Raw genomic sequence first — 18723 nt, 5'->3', positions numbered from 1 at the left:
AAAATTATGAAATGACACATATGGAATCATGTAGTAACCAAAAAAGTGTTAAACAAATCAAAATATATTTTATATTTGAGATTCTTCAAAGTAGCCACCCTTTGCCTTGATGACAGCTTTGCACACTCTTGGCATTATATTAACCAGCTTCATGAGATAGAATGGAATGCATTCACCTGGAATGCATTTCAATTAACAGGTGTGCCTTGTTAAAAGGCTGTGCGAAGTTGCTGGATATTAGCGGGAACTGGAACACGCTGTTGTATATGTCAATCCAGAGCATCCCAAATATGCTCAATGGGTGACATGTCTGGTGAGTATGCAGGCCATGGAATAACTGGGACAACAGAAGGTGATGGCGGCAGATGAATGTTACGACAGTGGGCCTCAGGATCTCGTCACGGTATCTCTGTGCATTCAGCTTGCCATCGATAAAATGCAATTGTATTCATTGTCCATAGCTTATGCCTGCCCATACCATAACCACACCGCCACCATGGGGCACTCTGTTCACAACGTTGACATCAGCAAACCGTTCACACACACGACGCCATACACATGGTCTGCGGTTGTGAGGCTGGTTAGACGTACTGCCAAATTCTATAAAAGGACATTGGAGGTGGTTTATGATAGAGAAATGAACATTCAATTCTCTGGCAAGAGCTCAGGTGGACATTCCTGCAGTCAGCATGCCAATTGCACACTCCCTCAAAACTTGAGACATCTGTGGCATTGTGTTGTGTGACAAAACTGCACATTTTAGAGTGGCATTTTATTGTCCCCAGCACAAGGTGTACTTGAGTAATGATCATGCTGTTTAATCAACTCCTTGATATGCCACACTTGTAAGGTGGATGGATTATCTTGGCAAAGGAGAAATACTCACTAACATGGATGTAAACAAATTTGTGCACAACATTTGAGAGAAATGAGCTTTTTGTGCGTATTGAACATTTCTGGGATATTTTATTTCAACTAATGAAACATGGGAACAACACACAGTTTTTATTTTTGTTCTGTGTAAAATGAAAAAGCAGACATTGAATATCCCTTTGAGCATGGTGAAGTTATTAATTTCACTTTAGATGGTGTATCAATTCACCCAGTCACTACAAAGATACAGGTGTCCTTCCTAACTCAGTTGTTCACCATTAGGCCAATGGTTTACATTCACATTTTAGTCATTTAGCAGACGCTCTTATCCAGAGCGACTTACAGTAGTGAATGCATACATTTCATACATTTTTTTTTCTGTGCTGGCCTCCCGTTGCAAACACCATGCTCTACCAACTGAGCTACAGGGAAGGCTATGTTTACTTTAAAACAGTTAAAGAGTTAGTTACGCCACAATACTAACCTAATTGACAGAGTGAAAAGAAGGAAGCCTGTACAGAATAAAAATATTCCAAAACATGCATCCTGTTAGCAACAAGTCACTAAAGTAATACTGCAAACAATGTGGTAAAGCAATTCACTTTTTGTTCTGAGCAAGGCAGTTAACCCACTGTTCCCTGGGCGCCGAAGACGTGGATGTTGATTAAGGCAGCCCCCCGCACCTCTCTGATTCAGAGGGGTTGGGTTAAATGCGAAAGACACATTTCAGTTGAATACATTCAGTTGTTCAACTGACTAGGTATCCCCCTTCCCTTTCCCTTTCCCTTTCTTGGAGCTCCCGAGTGGCGCAGTGGTCTAAGGCACTGTATCTCTATGCTTGAGGCGTCACTACAGACACCCTGGTTCAAATCCAGGCTGCATCACAACCGGCCGTGATGGTGAGTTCCATAGGGCGGCTCACAATTGGCCCAGCGTCGTCCAGGTTTGGCCGGTGTAGGCCGTCATTGTAATTTGATCTTAACTGACTTGCCTATTTTATTTATTTTTTAACACAGGTGGGTATACGGCATTTGAGAATTCCTCAATGGCTTTGATACTCTGATTGGTTAGAGATGATCCAATCACTCATTTTGACGTCATCACAAAAGATTTCAACGATGGCAGTCTGAAGTATGTAGCAAACATAGAGCTGCGGAAGAATTCAGTTTGACTCGTCAGGCAAGATGGTCATACAATGCCATGGGCCATTTAGATAATTGATTTAGAATTTTAGGACCCCTGTAGGTACAGTTGAAGTCAGAAGTTTACATACACTTAGGTTAGAGTCATTAAAACTAGTTTTTCCACCACTCCACAAATTTCTTGTTAACAGACTATAGTTTTAGCAAGTCGGTTAGGACATCTACTTTGTGCATGACACAAGTAATTGTTCCAACAATTGTTTACAGACAGATTATTTCACTTAAAATTCACTGTATCACAATTCCAGTGGGTCAGAAGTTTACATACACTAAGTTGACTGTGCCTTTAAACAGCTTGGAAAATTCCAGAAAATGATGACATGCCTTTAGAAGCTTCTGATAGGCTAATTGACATAATTTGAGTCAATTGGAGGTGTACCTGTGGATGTATTTCAAGGCCTACCTTCAAACTCAGTGCCTCTTTGGCTGACATCATGAGAAAATCAAAAGAAATCAGCCAAGACCTCAGAAAAAAGGATGAACCAGACCTCCACAAGTCTGGTTCATCTTTGGGAGCAATTTCCAAACGCCTGAAAGTACCACGTTCATCTGTACAAACAATAGTATGCAAGTATAAACACCATGGGACCACGCAGCCATCATACCACTCAGGAAGGAGATGTGTTCTGTCTCCTAGAGATGAACGTACTTTGGTACGAAAAGTGCAAATCAATCCCAGAACAACAGCAAAGGACCTTGTGAAGATGCTGGAGGAAACAAGTACAAAAGTATCTATATCCACAATAAAATGAGTCCTATATCGACATAACCTGAAAGGCCGCAAGGAAGGCAGCAAGGAAGAAGCCACTGCTCCAAAACCGCCATAAAAAAGCCAGACTACTGTTTTCAACTGCACATGGGGACAAAGATCATACTTTTTGGAGAAATGTCCTCTGGTCTGATGAAACCGAAATAGAACTGTTTGGCCATAATGACCGTTGTTATGTTTAGAGGAAAAAGGGGGACGCTTGCAAGCCGAGGAACACCATCCCAACCGTGAAGCACAGGGGATGGTGAAGCACGGGGGATGGTGAAGCACGGGGGATTTGCTGTAGGAGGGACCGGTGCACTTCACAAAATAGATGGCATTATGAGGGAGGAAAATTATGTGGATATATTGAAGCAACATCTCAAGACATCAGTCAGGAAGTTAAAGCTTGGTCGCAAATGGGTCTTCCAAATGGACAATGACCCCAAGCACACTTCCAAAGTTGTGGCAAAATGGCATAAGGACAACAAAGTCAAGGTATTGGGGTGGCCATCACAAAGCCCTGACCTCAATCCTATAGAAAATTTGTGGGCAGAACTGAAAAATCATGTGCGAGCAAGGAGGACTACAAACCTGACTCAGTTACACCAGCTCTGTCAGGAGGAATGGACCAAAATTCACGAAACTTATTGTGGGAAGCTTGTGGAAGGCTACCCGAAACATTTGACCCAAGTTAAACAATATAAAGGCAATGCTACCAAATACTAATTGAGTGTATGTAAACTTCTGACCCACTGGGAATGTGATGAAAGAAATAAAAGCTGAAATAAATCATTCTCTCTACTATTATTCTGACATTTCACATTCTTAACATAAAGTGGTGATCCTAACTGACCTAAGACAGGGAATTTTTACTAGGATTAAATGTCAGGAATTTAGTTTAAATGTATTTGGCTAAGGTGTATGTAAACTTCCGACTTCAACTGTCAGAAAAACGTATTTAGAAACTCATTGAATAACACATTCATACGTGGCAAATCAGATAGTCAAAAAATAAATCAAAAGGAAGTGTTTTGAAGTATGTATCCTTTATCTGACAGATATAGAAAGCTCATTTTTATATATATATAAAAAATATGTGGATTACAACGTACTCTTATGATGTGGAAAGAACCTATTCATCTCCAGTCATTTTTACAGACACCGGCGGAAGCAGTTGATTGAGACGCAGCCCAGAAGTATCTCTTAAACACACAGACTTTGATGAACACAATTATTATGCTAATTAGATTGAATTCAAATTTTACAAGTCCCATCTGCTGATTTCACAGACACTATCTTGAGTACAGCATTGGGCCAATGTGCCAATGATGTGTTGAAATTGGTTTTCTGTCCCCAAACACCAGTCTCCTGTTATTCCAATTTTTCAGTGCACCAGGTATTCCTGCTTGGTCATGGTCTTATTTCAGACACTGATTGTTTGGAAATTGCAAACAGTATTCAGACCCCTTGACTTTTTCCACATTTTGTTACGTAGCAGCCGTATTCTAAAATTGATTAAATTGTTTTCTCCCCCTCGTTAATCTACACACAATACCCCATAATGACAAAGCAAAAGCAGGTTTTTAGTAATGTTTGCAAAAGTATACAAATCTGAAATATTACATTTACATAAGTATTCAGACCTTTTACTCAATACTTTGTTGAAGCACCTTTGGCAGCGATTACAGCTTTGAGTCTTCTTGGGTATGACACTGCAAGCTTGGCACCCCTGTATTTGGGGGAGTTTCTCCCATTCTTCTCTGCAGATCCTCTCAAGCTCTGTCAGGTTGGATAGGGAACGTCGCTGCACAGCTATTATCAGCTCTCCCCTGAGATCTTCGATCGGGTTCAAGTCCGGGCTCTGGCTGGGCCACTCAAGGACATTCAGAGAAGCCATTCCTCCATTGTGTTGGCTGTGTGCTTAGGGTCGTTGTCCTGTTGGAAGGCGAACCTTCGCCCCAGTCTGAAGTCCTGCGCACTCTGGAGCAGGTTTTCATCCAGGATCTCTCTGTACTTTGCTCCATTCATCTTTCCCTCGATCCTGACTAGTCTCCCAGTCCCTGCCACTAAAAAACATCCCCACAGCATGATGCTGCCACCACCATGCTTCATAGTAGGGATGGTAACGGGTTTCCTTCAGAGGTGACACTTGGCATTCAGGCCAAAGAGTTCAATATTGGTTTCATCAGACCAGGGAATCTTGTTTTTCATGGTCTGAGAGTACCTTAAGTGCATTTGGGCAAACTCCAAGCAGACTGTCATGTGCCTTTTACTGAGGAGTAGCTTCCATCTGGATTGGTGGAGATTGGTGGAGTGCTGCAGAAATGGTTGTCCTTCTGGAAAGTTCTCCCATCTCCACAGAGGCACTCTGGAGCTCTGTCAGAGTGACCATCGGGTTCTTGGTCACCTCCCTGACCAAGGCCCTTCTCTCCCGATTGCTCAGTTTGGCCGGGCGGCCAGCTCTAGGAAAAGTCTTGGTGGTTCCAAACTTCTTCCATTTAAGATTGATGGAGGCCACTGTGTTCTTGGGGACCTGCAATGCTGCAGAAATGTTTTGGTACCCTTCTCCAGATCCTGTCTCTGAGCTCTACAGACAATTCCTTCGACCTCCTGGCTTGGTTTTTGCTCTGACATGTATTTTCAACTGTGGGACCTTATATAGACAAGTGTGTGCCTTTCCAAATCATGTCCAGTCAATTTTTTTTACCACAGTTGGACTCCAATCATCTTGTAGAAACATCTCAAGGATGAGCTCAATTTTGAGTCTCATGGCAAAGGGTCTGAATACTTATGTAAATAAGGTATTTCAGTTTTTTATTTTCAATACATTTGCACAAAAAAAGAACTGTTTTTGCTTTGTCATTGTGTGTAGATTGATGAGGAACATTTTTTATTTAGAATAAGTTTGTAACGTAACCAGACAGATTACCAGGACATATACTCAGAGCATTCGTCTTCACTGACATTTTCAAACTCTCCATGACCGAGTCTGTAATACCTACATGTCCCTGTGCTCAAGAAAGCAATGGTAACCTGTCAAAATGACTACCGCCCTGTAGCACTCACGTCAGTAGCCATGAAGTGCTTTGAAAGGCTGGTTATGGCTCACATTAACACCATCGTCCCGGAAACCCTAGACCCACTCCAACTAGCATACCGCCCCCAACAGATCCACAGATTAAGCAATCTCAATCTCACTCCACACTGCTGTTTCCTACCTGGACAAAAGGAACACCTATGTGAGAATGCTGTTCATTGACTACAGTTCAGCGTTCAACAGCATAGTGCCCTCAAAGCTCATCACTAAGCTAAGGACCCTGAGACTAAACACCTCCCTCTGCAACTGGATCCTGGACTTCCTGACGGGCCTCACCCTGGTGGTAAGGGTACGCAACAACACATCTGCCACGCTGATCAGGGGCTCCTCAGGGGTGCGTGTTTAGACCCCTCCTGTACTCCCTGTTCACCCACGACTGTGTGGCCAAGTACGACTCCAACACCATTAAGTTTGCAAACGACACAACAGTGGTAGGCCTGATCACTGACAACGATGAGACAGCCTATAGGGAGGAGGTCAGAGACCCGGCAGTGTGGTGCCAGGACAACAACCTCTCCCTCAATGTGAGCAAGACAAAGGAGCTGATCGTGGACTACAGGAAAAGGAAGGCCGAATTCTCCCCCATTCACATTGACAGGGCTGTAGTCGAGTGGGTCGAGAGTTTCAAGTTCCTTGGTGTCCACATTACCAACAAACTATCATGGTCCAAACACACCAAGACAGCTGTGAAGAGGGCATGACAACGCCTTTTCCCCCTAAGGAGACTGAAAAGATTTGGCATGGGTCCCCAGATCCACAAAAAGTTCTACAGCTGCACCATCGAGAGCATCCTGACCGGTTGCATCACCACCTGGTATGGCATCCGACAGTAAGGCGTTACAGGCATCACAACCTGGCTCGGCATCCGACTGTAAGGCGCTACAGAGGGTAGTGCGTACGGCACAATACATCACTGGGGCCAAGCTTCCTGCCATCCAGGACCTGTATACTAATTGGTGTCAGAGGATGGCCCAAAAAATTGTCAAAGACTCCAGTCACCCAAGTCATAGACTGCTCTCTCTAGTACCACACGTAAAGTGGTACCGGAGCGCCAAGTCTAGGTCCAAAAGGCCCCTTAATAGCTTCTACCCCCAATCCATAAGACTGCTGAACAATTAATCTTAGGGCCACCCGGACTATTTGCATTGCCCCTCCCCCGCCCTCAGTTTTTACACTGCTGCTACTCGCTGTTTATTATCTATGCATAGTCACTTTATCCCTACCTACATGTACAAATTACCTCAACTAACCTGTACCCCCGCAACTTGACTCGGTACCGGTACCCCCTGCATAAAGCCTTGTTATTGATCATTATTTTTTATTTATTTTTTACTTTAGTTTATTTAGTAAATATTTTCTTAACTCTATTTTCTTTAAACTGCATTGTTGGTTAACGGCATGTAAGTACGCATTTCACGGTATGGTCTACACCTGTTGTATTCGGTGCATATGACAAATAACATTTGTTTTGATTTGCTTTGTTTTGAACAAAATGTGGAAAAGGGAAGGGGTCTGAATACTTTCCGAATTCCTGATTCTCCCTGGATTATGTTGGAGAGGCTTCTATTAATGAACACCCTCTGTGTTCTGTTTAGCAGGTAACTCTTTATCCACAATATAGCAGGGTGTGTAAAGCCATAACACATACGTTTTTCCGGCAGCAGACTATGATCGATAATGTCAAAAGTCCCACTGAAGTCTAACACAACATCACCCACAATCTTTTTATCATCATCTTTGAATGCATCAACTTTATTTTCTCAAACTCTTTAGGGACAAAGAACAAATTTGGAGTGAATCTGACTTTTAGTCCAACAACCCTTATTTTAAGCTTTAGGTTATTTATTTATACATTTTTTTAGCTTACGGCACCTGGTATTCCCAGGCGGTCTCACGTCCCAGTACTTATCACACTGGTATGGTATGGCCAGAAGCATATTTTTTTACCCAGTTTTCTCCCTGAATTAGATCCCTTGGCTCATCTCTGCAACGGTCAAGTCATGCGTCCCCCGAAACATGACCCGCCTGGGCGCCTACTTCTTATCACAATGCTCGCTTAACTCAGAAGTCAGCCGCACCAATGTGTTGGAGGACACACAGTTCGACTGACGACCGGCGTCAGCTTGCAGGTGCGCGGCCCTGTCACAAGGAGTTGCTAGAGCACGATGAGCAAAGGAAAGCCCCACCGGCCAAACCCTCCCCTACCCCGGACATCGCTAGGCCAATTGTCGGCCGTCCTATGGGGCTCCCGGTCACAGCCAGTTGTGACGCAGCCTGGGATCGAACCCCAGGCTGTAGTTGCACCTCAGCACTGGGGTGCAGTGCTTTTGAGCGCTGCGCCACCCAGGAAAGATATCAATGCCAAACTTGACATGGATCATCATAGTAATATCTTTGATGCCCCTAAAAAGTTTCAAGTGTGAAGTGGATTTACAAAGGAGTGGATTTACAAAGGATTTAAATGGACACGTAAAGTCTGATTTCCTGATTCATCAATAACTCAAGCATCTCTTAACCAATCCCTTAGCTCAAACTAAATTAAGAGATGTACCATGGGCATATGTACCGAATGTTGTGTTATTTGGACTTATGGTTAATGAGAATACGTTTTTCAAAAGTTTTCCAAAATTTCCAAGATGGAGGAAAATTTGTCCTGACAGACCTTATGTGTCCTTGAGACAATTTTCTTCAGCATGAGGAAAGACGCCTACATACAACATTTCAAGTGTCTAGGTCAATACGGGTGTTTGGCCTCCCGAGTGGCGCAGCGGTCTAAGGCACTGCATCTCATTTTGAGAGGCGTCACTACAGTCCCAGGTTGTATCCCATCCGACCATGATTGGGAGTCCCATAGGGCGGCACACAATTGGCCCAGCGTCGTCCGGGTTTGGCCGGGGCCAGGCCGTCATTGTAAATAAGAATTTGCTCTGAACTGACTTGCCTAGTTAAGTTAAGGTTAAATAAATACAAATAAAATAAGCGAGCCTGCTTTTTACAGCGCCACCTACAAGCCTATTGATGGGTGACATTCTTTTTTGACCAAGTCATGGGCTCTAGTGTATGTGTGCCAAATTAGAAAAAAGTTACCAACCTATGCTAGAGTTATTGAACATGTCCAGGATATTTTTTAAATCTAAGAATAACAATAGGTTTCACATCTTCGCTGTGAACCTCTAATTAAAATGAGACGCAGGAGTTGATGAGTGTTTGTGCTGTATGTAACATGAGACTATGGCAATGTGTATGGTATAATCTGTACGCTATGTGTTATTGCGTTTTTTTGGGTTGTCATTCATCTATCCTGACAGAGTGTGAAGATCCTGACCTACAAAGAGCCACAGAACCCGGAGTACAAGGAGTTTGTTTCCAACCTGAAGACGGACGCCATGAACATGTTCAACTTCACCGTGGAAGACTCGCTGGTAAGTGAGGATGGCCAATTGGTTGCTTGCTTGTTGGTTGATTGACAAATTGATTGAGAGGCAGGGTGATACCAGAATAGAAAGAAGGTAGAAATAAGACAGTAAAAGTTAAACTACATATGATGTTGGCAGGAGAGTGGTAGAGACAAAGAGGGTGTCTTTCTTATTCATAGGATGGACACTGAAGAACATTCAACTTAGGAAAGGATTGTACCTCCTTCAGACCCACAGACAGAATTAAATAGACACAAAAAGTTGTTTTATTAGCTGTACAAACACACCGATAAATTCACAGGCAGACTCATAGACCAACAGAAATGGAATCGCCTCTTGCGGCTTATCTGCTGGCTCACAGTTACCGATGTGGGCCCAAACTGTGCCGCCTCTATCTGCCTTCACAATGCATGACCTTTCAAAGGCTGCTGGGACAAGAGCTTGTAGAATTTTCATAATTTCCCCTCAGTCTTAATGGATCTCATGGTAAAAAAAACAAAGGCTGGGTTCAATCTTTGCCAATAGGGATGTTCTACAATGTGATGTGTGTCAGGTTGTTTACACTGTATTGGAGTCAACAGAGTGATGGCCGACACACTTCCTGAGCTGATTAAAGGTGGTTAAAGATTAAAGATTGGAATCTTTTTTACCCTTCTATGCATTGAATCTGAACTCTTCGAAAAAAAGGTGCTCTCTAAAACTAGGTAGAACCCTTATGAGTTCCATGTAGAACCCCCTGTAGAGATTGTAGAGAATGAACATTCTGGCGTTTTGCCTTCTGGCTCAGTTTGGATTTGCTAGTATAGAATTACCTTAACCACATGACATTTGCAGGTTCTCAATGTTCAGATTTAAGAAACCTGTTTACCAGTATGCAATTATCAAACTTTAAGTGTAAGTGTGACATTTCAATTCCAATATTTTCAAGTCAGTCAGCAATCGCTGTGGGACATCTAGAAATTGTAATTTCCTTGCACTTTTTGCATAATCCCTAAGTATGATTGTCAAGGAAAATTACAATTTTATCAGGCTGTTGTCTGGCAACAGATTTAGATGTTACACCTAAATGCTAAATTCTGGTAACCATTGCTCTAATATATGGTTAGCTGTGCTCTTTTTGGCTCTGCTAATAGAATATAGGTTATGTAAGAGATAAACACCTCCGTTCTGTACATTACCTTGGAAATGATGGACGACGCAGTGGAGTTAATTTTTCCAAGGTAATGTACAGATCGGAGGCATTCATCTCACTTATACCACAGTTGTCAAAGAAAACAATACTAAAGCACACATTTACCTGTAAAAAAAACAAACATTGATATTTTCATTTTTATAAGCAAATTCATACTTGGTTGCTAGAGACGGTTGCTAGAGACGCGACCCAGTCGTTGGTTCGATATTTATGGACCCGAACCAGTTGTTCGTTCATTATGTTCCGTTGGTTCTTATCCCTTGCTTGCTAGCTAGCCGACTAGCTACGGCTAACACAGTCAAGACCTCTGCAGCCAGAATAACAGCCAAGTAGCTGCATTTCTATTTGTTTACGCCGTTTTCTATTGACATTCCTTTCGATACATCCATAACAATGAGCTGATAATGCCGATTTTCTCTGGCATAGATAGAAATGTTTGCCTTCCCGTCAGGACACTCGTCGACACTGACTGTTAATTGCGAGGGGATCGCATTGCATAACAAACACTAGGGTAGAAGCTAGCTAAATCGTTTGTTGCTAGCAAACCTGCCAATATGACAACTGGATTAAAAAAATATCAATAGCTGTAAACAGCTGGATTAAACTAGAAACATGTGGTTCCAATTTGTAAGTCGCTCTGGATAAGAGCGTCTGCTAAATGACTAAAATGTAAATGTAAATGTGGAAGGATTTGACAGCATAGCGGCGGAGGGGACCGGAGAACTGTATGTTCATCACACCACGTTAGGTCATCAGATGCTCCAAAAAGTAAATCTCTGGAAAAACAAATCAATGCTAGCAAGCTATGTGTTTTACTCGTTGGACCTGTGTTTACAATGTATCCAATTTCAGTTTGTGTGGTTGTTGGTTTAGCTTTCTGTAACTTTGTAGCAAGTACGGTCTGCATGTGCAGGCGCGTATTGCGTCATGATTGCAAGGTGTCACGATATCTTTTACAACTGTCCCGTTACCCTGTTTTCTAAGTGGATTATTGGGCTTGCTGGAGTGTATATTTTCCACACAAACTTTGCTTTCAATGGTTGAAGTTATGCCACAGAGGTTTTTTTTATACTGCAAACAGGGATTTATCCATCAAATAGAGCCTGTAAAGTTACATATCTCCTCTTGGGAAGATTACGGGTCTTCTAGGTCTGCGGCATCATATTGTTTATGGAAAATAACAAACTATTGCTTTATAGCCACTTCTGTCGAGTGACAGGGCTGTGTGTCACACTCCAGTGTCTCTAGTCTCAGCCCAATCAATGTTAGGAAGGTAGGACGCTAGAAAGCCAGTCACTAATTAGTGCAGCAGCAGTCCAGGGAAGGTAGAAAGTAATGCTTCTCCTCCCATTTGGCACTTGGGAAAACTTGCTGATATACTGATTGCCATAGCAACACGGAGCCTAATGTAGAAATGGAAATTATTGCACAGTGTACTTGGGCAGCCCTGCTTATTACACTATGAGACGGGGGCTAAAGTTCAGGCTAAACATCTATGTGGATTTGTCAGCTCGTGAAAGCAGTTCCATGCATCTTTAGATCACATTTCATTTATGCGGTAGACAAGTTTCACTTAAATACACAAATTAAAATGTCTCTATGAAAAGTCGGTCTATTACACAAATTGTGTGAGACATTCATTGTGTGAAACCTTGTCAAGGTATGTAAATGCTCGGCCTCCCGAGTGGCGCAGCCGTCTAAGGCACTGCATCGCACTGCTTGAGGCGTCACTACAGACCCAGGTTCAATCCCAATCTGGCTGTGACCAGAAGTCCCATAGGGTGGTGCACAATTGGCCCAGCGTTGTCTGGATTAGGTGAGGGGGGGGCTTTACTCATCGCGCTCTAGTGACTCCGCTGACTTCGGTTGTCAGTTGAACAGTGTTTCCTCCGACACTTCGGTAGGGCTGTCTTCCGGGTTAAGCAGGCAGGTGTTTTAAGGAGCGTGGTTTGGTGGGTCATGTTTCGGAGGATGCATGACTCGAACTTTGCCTCTCCCGAGCCTGTTGGGGAGTTGCAGTGATGAGACAAGATAGTAATTGGATATCACAAAATTGGGGATAAAAAGGTTATGAAAAAAAAAAGGTATATAAATGCTGTTATTATGTTTGAATTGTAGGTGGTAATAGAGTGACTGTGGGGTTAACGGGGAGTGTGGGTGTATGGAGCTGCCTGGCTAATATTCAGGGGTGTCCTCTGTAAGAGAGCTTAAATTGGTACTGAACCTCCCTGTGTGGCGCCAGCTAAAGTGCTGAACGAGAGGTGTGGGTGGCTCTACCTTTGTTAGAGCCAGTGAGAGATGGTCTGTGGGGACGGTTGTTCGCTCAGTGACCAGCTCATGTACTTGTGTCTGTCTGTCTGCCTGTTAAAGGTCCAATGGAGCCGTTTTTATCTCAATGTCAAATCCTTTCTGGGTAACAATGAAGTACCTTACTGTGATTGTTTTCAATTCAAATGGTCAAAAAGAAGCAAAAATAGCTTCTTTGCAAAGAGAAATTTCTCAAGCAAGAATGTTGCTAGAACTGTCTGGGAGTGGTCTGAGTGGGGAGGGGAAAAACTAGCTGTTATTGGCAGAGAGGTTTGGAACTTTCTTTCTTATTGGTCTATTAACCAATTTACCGTGATGTCACTAGACAGGCCAAAGCTCCATTCCACCAAAACATTCAGTCTTTTCAAACAGCTCTTACAATAAAAGCGCATGATCATAATTTTCACAATTTCACAGTATAATTCCAACCTCATAGTGTGGAAGTATATACACTGCTCAAAATAATAAAGGGAACACTTAAACAACACATCCTAGATCTGAATGAATGAAATAATCTTATTAAATACTTTTTTCTTTACATAGTTGAATGTGCTGACAACAAAATCACACAAAAATAATCAATGGAAATCCAATTTATCAACCCATGGAGGTCTGGATTTGGAGTCACACTCAAAATTAAAGTGGAAAACCACACTACAGGCTGATCCAACTTTGATGTAATGTCCTTAAAACAAGTCAAAATGAGGCTCAGTAGTGTGTGTGGCCTCCACGTGCCTGTATGACCTCCCTACAACACCTGGGCATGCTCCTGATGAGGTGGCGGATGGTCTCCTGAGGGATCTCCTCCCAGACCTGGACTAAAGCATCCGCCAACTCCTGAACAGTCTATGGTGCAACGTGGCGTTGGTGGATGGAGCGAGACATGATGTCCCAGATGTGCTCAATTGGATTCAGGTCTGGGGAACGGGCGGGCCAGTCCATAGCATCAATGCCTTCCTCTTGCACGAACTGCTGACACACTCCAGCCACATGACGTCTAGCATTGTCTTGCATTAGAAGGAACCCAGGGCCAACTGCACCAGCATATGTCTCACAAGGGGTCTGAGGATCTCATCTCGGTACCTAATGGCAGTCAGGCTACCTCTGGCGAGCACATGGAGGGCTGTGCGGCCCCCCAAAGAAATGCCACCCCACACCATGACTGACCCACCGCCAAACCGGTCATGCTGGAGGATGTTGCAGGCAGCAGAACGTTCTCCACGGCGTCTCCAGACTCTGTCACGTCTGTCACATGTGCTCAGTGTGTACCTGCTTTCATCTGTGAAGAGCACAGGGCGCCAGTGGCGAATTTGCCAATCTTGGTGTTCTCTGGCAAATGCCAAACGTTCTGCACGGTGTTGGGCTGTAAGCACAACCCCCACCTGTGGACGTCGGGCCCTCATACCACCCTCATGGAGTCTGTTTCTGACCGTTTGAGCAGACACATGCACATTTGTGGCCTGCTGGAGGTCATTTTCAGGGCTCTGGCAGTGCTCCTCCTGCTCCTCCTTGCACAAAGGCGGAGGTAGCGGTCCTGCTGCGGGGTTGTTGCCCTCCTACGGCCTCCTCCACGTCTCCTGATGTACTGGCCTGTCTTCTGGTAGCGCCTCCATGCTCTGGACACTACGCTGACAGACACAGCAAACCTTCTTGCCACAGCTCGCATTGATGTGCCATCCTGGATGAGCTGCACTACCTGAGCCACTTGTGTGGGTTGTAGACTCCGTCTCATGCTACCACTAGAGTGAAAGCACCGCCAGCATTGAAAAGTGACCAAAACATCAGCCAGGAAGCATAGGAACTGAGAAGTGGTCTGTGGTCACCACCTGCAGAACCACTCCTTTATTGGGGGTGTCTTGCTAATTGCCTATAATTTCCACCTGTTGTCTATTCCATTTGCACAACAGCATGTGAAATGTATTGTCAATCAGTGTTGCTTCCTAAGTGGACAGTTTGATTTCACAGAAGTGTGATTGACTTGGAGTTACATTGTGTTGTTTAAGTGTTCCCTTTATTTATTTGAGCAGTATATAAAACACAGGGAAATCACAATGGGCCTTTAAAGGTGCAATATAAAGAAATCGCTCCGCCATTTCCTGATTGCTGAAATTAGAATAGTTTGCCTAATTTGAGTGTATGTGACAAAACAAGCAATGTGTAGACAATCAATCTAAAACGTTGTGAAATAACCAAAAATATTGTATTTTCAGCTGTTTGACGCTGGTGTACAAAATCGAAAGTAAAATACGCAAAAATGAAACGTAATAACGGCAAGCATAAAAGTAGTGCACATGGACCAGATCTTTCGTGTCTTAGATTTGCTTTCAACCAGAATGACAAATCTATAACTCACATTTCTATGCGAATTTGGTTGGGTCGTCCAAAAAGTTTCATATTGCAGCTTTAAGACAAATTTAGGGTAGAAAAGACAAGTTTCGTCCTGATGGATCACAGACACTCTTCTGTGCCACTCCACTGTGACCAGAATGCCCTTAATTTTGTCTGCTTTGCCGTCACTTTTGTCTGCGACCCACCAGGACAACACTTGCCTTTTCTAACATAAATTGGGCTTTTGTCTGTCTGTCTGTCCGTCCATCTGTCAGTCTCTCTTTTGCCAATGAACAATGTCTGCTACTCTGATATCTCTCTGTTCAGCTCTCTCCATATCCCAAACTTTATTTTTCTCTCTTCCATGTGTCTGTACTGGGCTTGAATGAGTCCACCTGGCCACTGTTTTTGACTACCTAAGCCTTTCATCCCCCCCCCCAAAAAAAATCTTTAAATGCACATATCGGAAGATATTTTTCTCACCCCTACAACTACGGCTGCATGCTTTGGAGATAGTTTTATCATTAAACTCCTTCACATCTTCATCCCTTGGTACCTGTGGGCAACAATGAGAGCGTCTGTCAAAATACCTACCGCAACATGAGTCACTAAAATCCCATCACTACTGTACTTATTAAAAACACACTGGGTCCCACCACGTGTACAGAGTCAAAGGTCAATTTAAACATAAACAGACAGAGGAGAGAACTGACTAAATAAGCATCATGTTTGCTTATGTTTGATTAATGTGTGAATTTGTCATTATGGGATATTGTGTGTAGATGGGTGAGGAAAAAAATATACATTTAATCCATTTTGAATTCAGGCTGTAACACAACGAAATTTGGAATAAGACTTGAATGAATCCACCTGGCCACTGTTTTGGACAACCTAAGCCTTTGTATGATCCAAATGTTTTTTTTAAATTATATTATTTTATACTAATACACTTGCCAAGAGAAATAGATTTGGTTTAACAAGTAATACAAAAAGCTTTCACACCAGTGGTGGGTTTGACGTCGAAATAATGATGTATAAGCAGAAAAGGACCAACTGTAAAATATGGTGGTGGATCTCTGATGTTATGGGGCTATTTTGTTTCCACTGGTCCTGGGGCCCTTGTTAACGTTAACGTCAACGTCATCATGAACATTACCCAGCACCAGGACATTTTAGCCAAAAACCTATTTGCCTCTCCCAGGAGGCTGAAACTTGTTGGCAAGTGGATCTTCCAGCAAGATAATAACCCCACGCACACATCAAAATCCACAAAGAAATTGTTAAATGACCACAAAATCAACATATTGCAAGGGCCATCTCAGTCTCCGGACTTGAACCCCATTGGAAACCTGTGGTTTGAACTGAAGAAGGCAGTCCATAAGTGCAGATGAAGGAAATCAAGGATCTGGAAAGATTCTGTATGGAGGAATGGTTCTCCATTCTCATAAAACATTTTATACAAAGGTTCAGTGCCGTTTTCCTCCCAATGTGAGGTATTGAAAGGTATTGAAAACAGGGGTGCCAATAAATTTGACCCCTAACTTTTTAGGAAAAAAAATATTGCTTGTTGAACAAAATCTCTTTCTCTGAGAAATGAAAAATAGTATTGTTTTCCATTTTTTTTTGTTGCATGAATGATGATTCACTGAAAGATATGAAGGTATTCAGAGGATATTCCAGTGGACCATTTGAAGCATCTTCAAGGTTAATTTGCAGGGCTTCTCCAGATGTCCCATGTCCACAGTGGGAAGTTAGACAGTTCTAACCACAGGGGAATATGATCTGTTTCTCCATGTCTGAGTGATTTGAATATATGGCCAGTTTGGCCACACGGGTAAATCGCAGCTCCTAGTCTGGTCTCTAACACAAACAAATAAAGGTTTGACTTATGAGCCTGTGCTAAGCATTCTATAATAGTTATAGTTACACAGTTACATTCAGGGTCAGGAAATCCCTATGTCAGCTTGACCTCTTTCAAGGTTGATTCAGGACACACAGTCGCGGTTACAAACACAGACTCACATGCAGGCGTGTTTGACTCTGACTCACACACAACAACATGTAAATACACTGTATATACAAAAGTATGTGGACACCCCTTCAAATTTGTGGATTCGGCTGGAGTGGTGTGAAGCTTGCCGCCATTAGACTCTGAAGCAGTGGGAACGCGTTCTCTGGAATGATGACTCAAGCTTCACCATCTGGCAGTCCGACGGACAATTCTGGGTTTGGCAGATGCCAGGAGAACGCTACCTGCCCCAATGCATAGTGCCAACTGTAACGTTTGGTGGAGGAGGAATAATGGTCTGGAGCTATTTTTCATGGTTTGGGCTGGGTCCTTTACTTCCAGTGAGGGGGAAATCTTAACACTACAGCATACAATGACATTCTAGATGATTATGTGCTTCCAACTTTGTGGCAACAGTTTCGGGAAGGCCTTTCCTGTTTCAGCATGACAATACCCCCATGCACAAAGTGAGAAATGGTTTGTCGAGATCGGTGTGGAAGAACTTGACTGGTCTGCACAGAGCCCTGACCTCAACCTCATCGTACACCTTTGGGATGAATTGGAGCGCAGACTGTGAGCCAGGCCTAATCACCCAACATCCATGCCCAACCTCACTAATGCTCTTGTGGCTGAATGGAAGCAAGTCCCTGCAACATCTTGCCTTCCCTGAAGAGTGGAGGCTGTTATAGCAGCAAAGGGGGGACCAACTCCCTATTAATGCCCATGATTTTAGAATGAGATGTTCGACGAGCAGGTGTGCACATACTTTTGGTCATGTAGTGTATATGTGGGAGATATATTATGTACAACCTACCTAAAAGCAAGAGATCGCTATGTGCACAGGTAATATCCGTGAAATTGCTGCTGGCCGTTGAAAAAGGTTGGTATAATGGTAAAATAGAAGAGGAAAGATCATGTAACTATTGTGGGGCAGCAGGGTAGCCTAGTGGTTAGAGTGTTGGACTAGTCACCGAAAGGTTGCAAGATTGAATCCCCGAGCTGACAAGGTAAAAATCTGTGGTTCTGCTCCTGAACAAGGCAGTTAACCCACTGTTCCTAGGCCGTCATTGAAAATAAGAACTTGTTCTTAACTGAATTGCCCAGTTAAATGAAGGTAAAAAATCAATAAATTGTGACCTCAAATAAATAGAGAATGAAATTAATTGTATTCTCTATTCCCTTTTCTACCACGATATACGCTTGTCCTTATTCTAGAAAGTCCACCAGATATACCCTGGCATTATGTGGCTGAGTGATGAGGAGAAACGGAAATGTTTTTTTGTCCATTGTGTATTTCCATTTGCGGATTTTTTTGATAAAGCCTGGAGTAAAAGAAAAATGGTGACTTATAATTCCTATATAGCGAATGGCACTTATGTATATATATTGTGTGTACTGTAGGCCTGTCTCACACTTGAATCTTCTCTTTGTGCCAGAGTTGGTTCAAATGCCTTCCATTTCATTTTTCTGTATTTATTTATCTGTATACACTACCGGACAAAAGTTTTCGAACACTACTCATTCAAGGGTTTTTACATTATTTTTACTA

General features: G+C 43.0%; 1 protein-coding gene across 3 annotated transcripts in view; it reads left to right on the top strand.

Moving 5' to 3' along the window:
* Window positions 1–18723, top strand: part of LOC106588322 (atrial natriuretic peptide receptor 1) — a 112095-nt gene that overhangs the window by 42217 nt on the left and 51155 nt on the right. For all 3 annotated transcript variants that reach the window (XM_014177183.3, XM_014177184.3, XM_014177182.3), the window contains one exon: window positions 9232–9345. In XM_014177183.3, the coding sequence (XP_014032658.1) occupies window positions 9232–9345 (114 nt within the window). The remainder of the gene's footprint in view (window positions 1–9231; window positions 9346–18723) is intronic.

The sequence above is a fragment of the Salmo salar genome, chromosome 27 (assembly GCF_965601325.2).
Source record: "Salmo salar chromosome 27, fSalSal1, whole genome shotgun sequence".
Lineage (NCBI taxonomy): Eukaryota > Metazoa > Chordata > Actinopteri > Salmoniformes > Salmonidae > Salmo > Salmo salar.
Note: the sequence above shows the minus strand (reverse complement) of the source record. Positions and strands in the feature narration are given on the sequence as shown.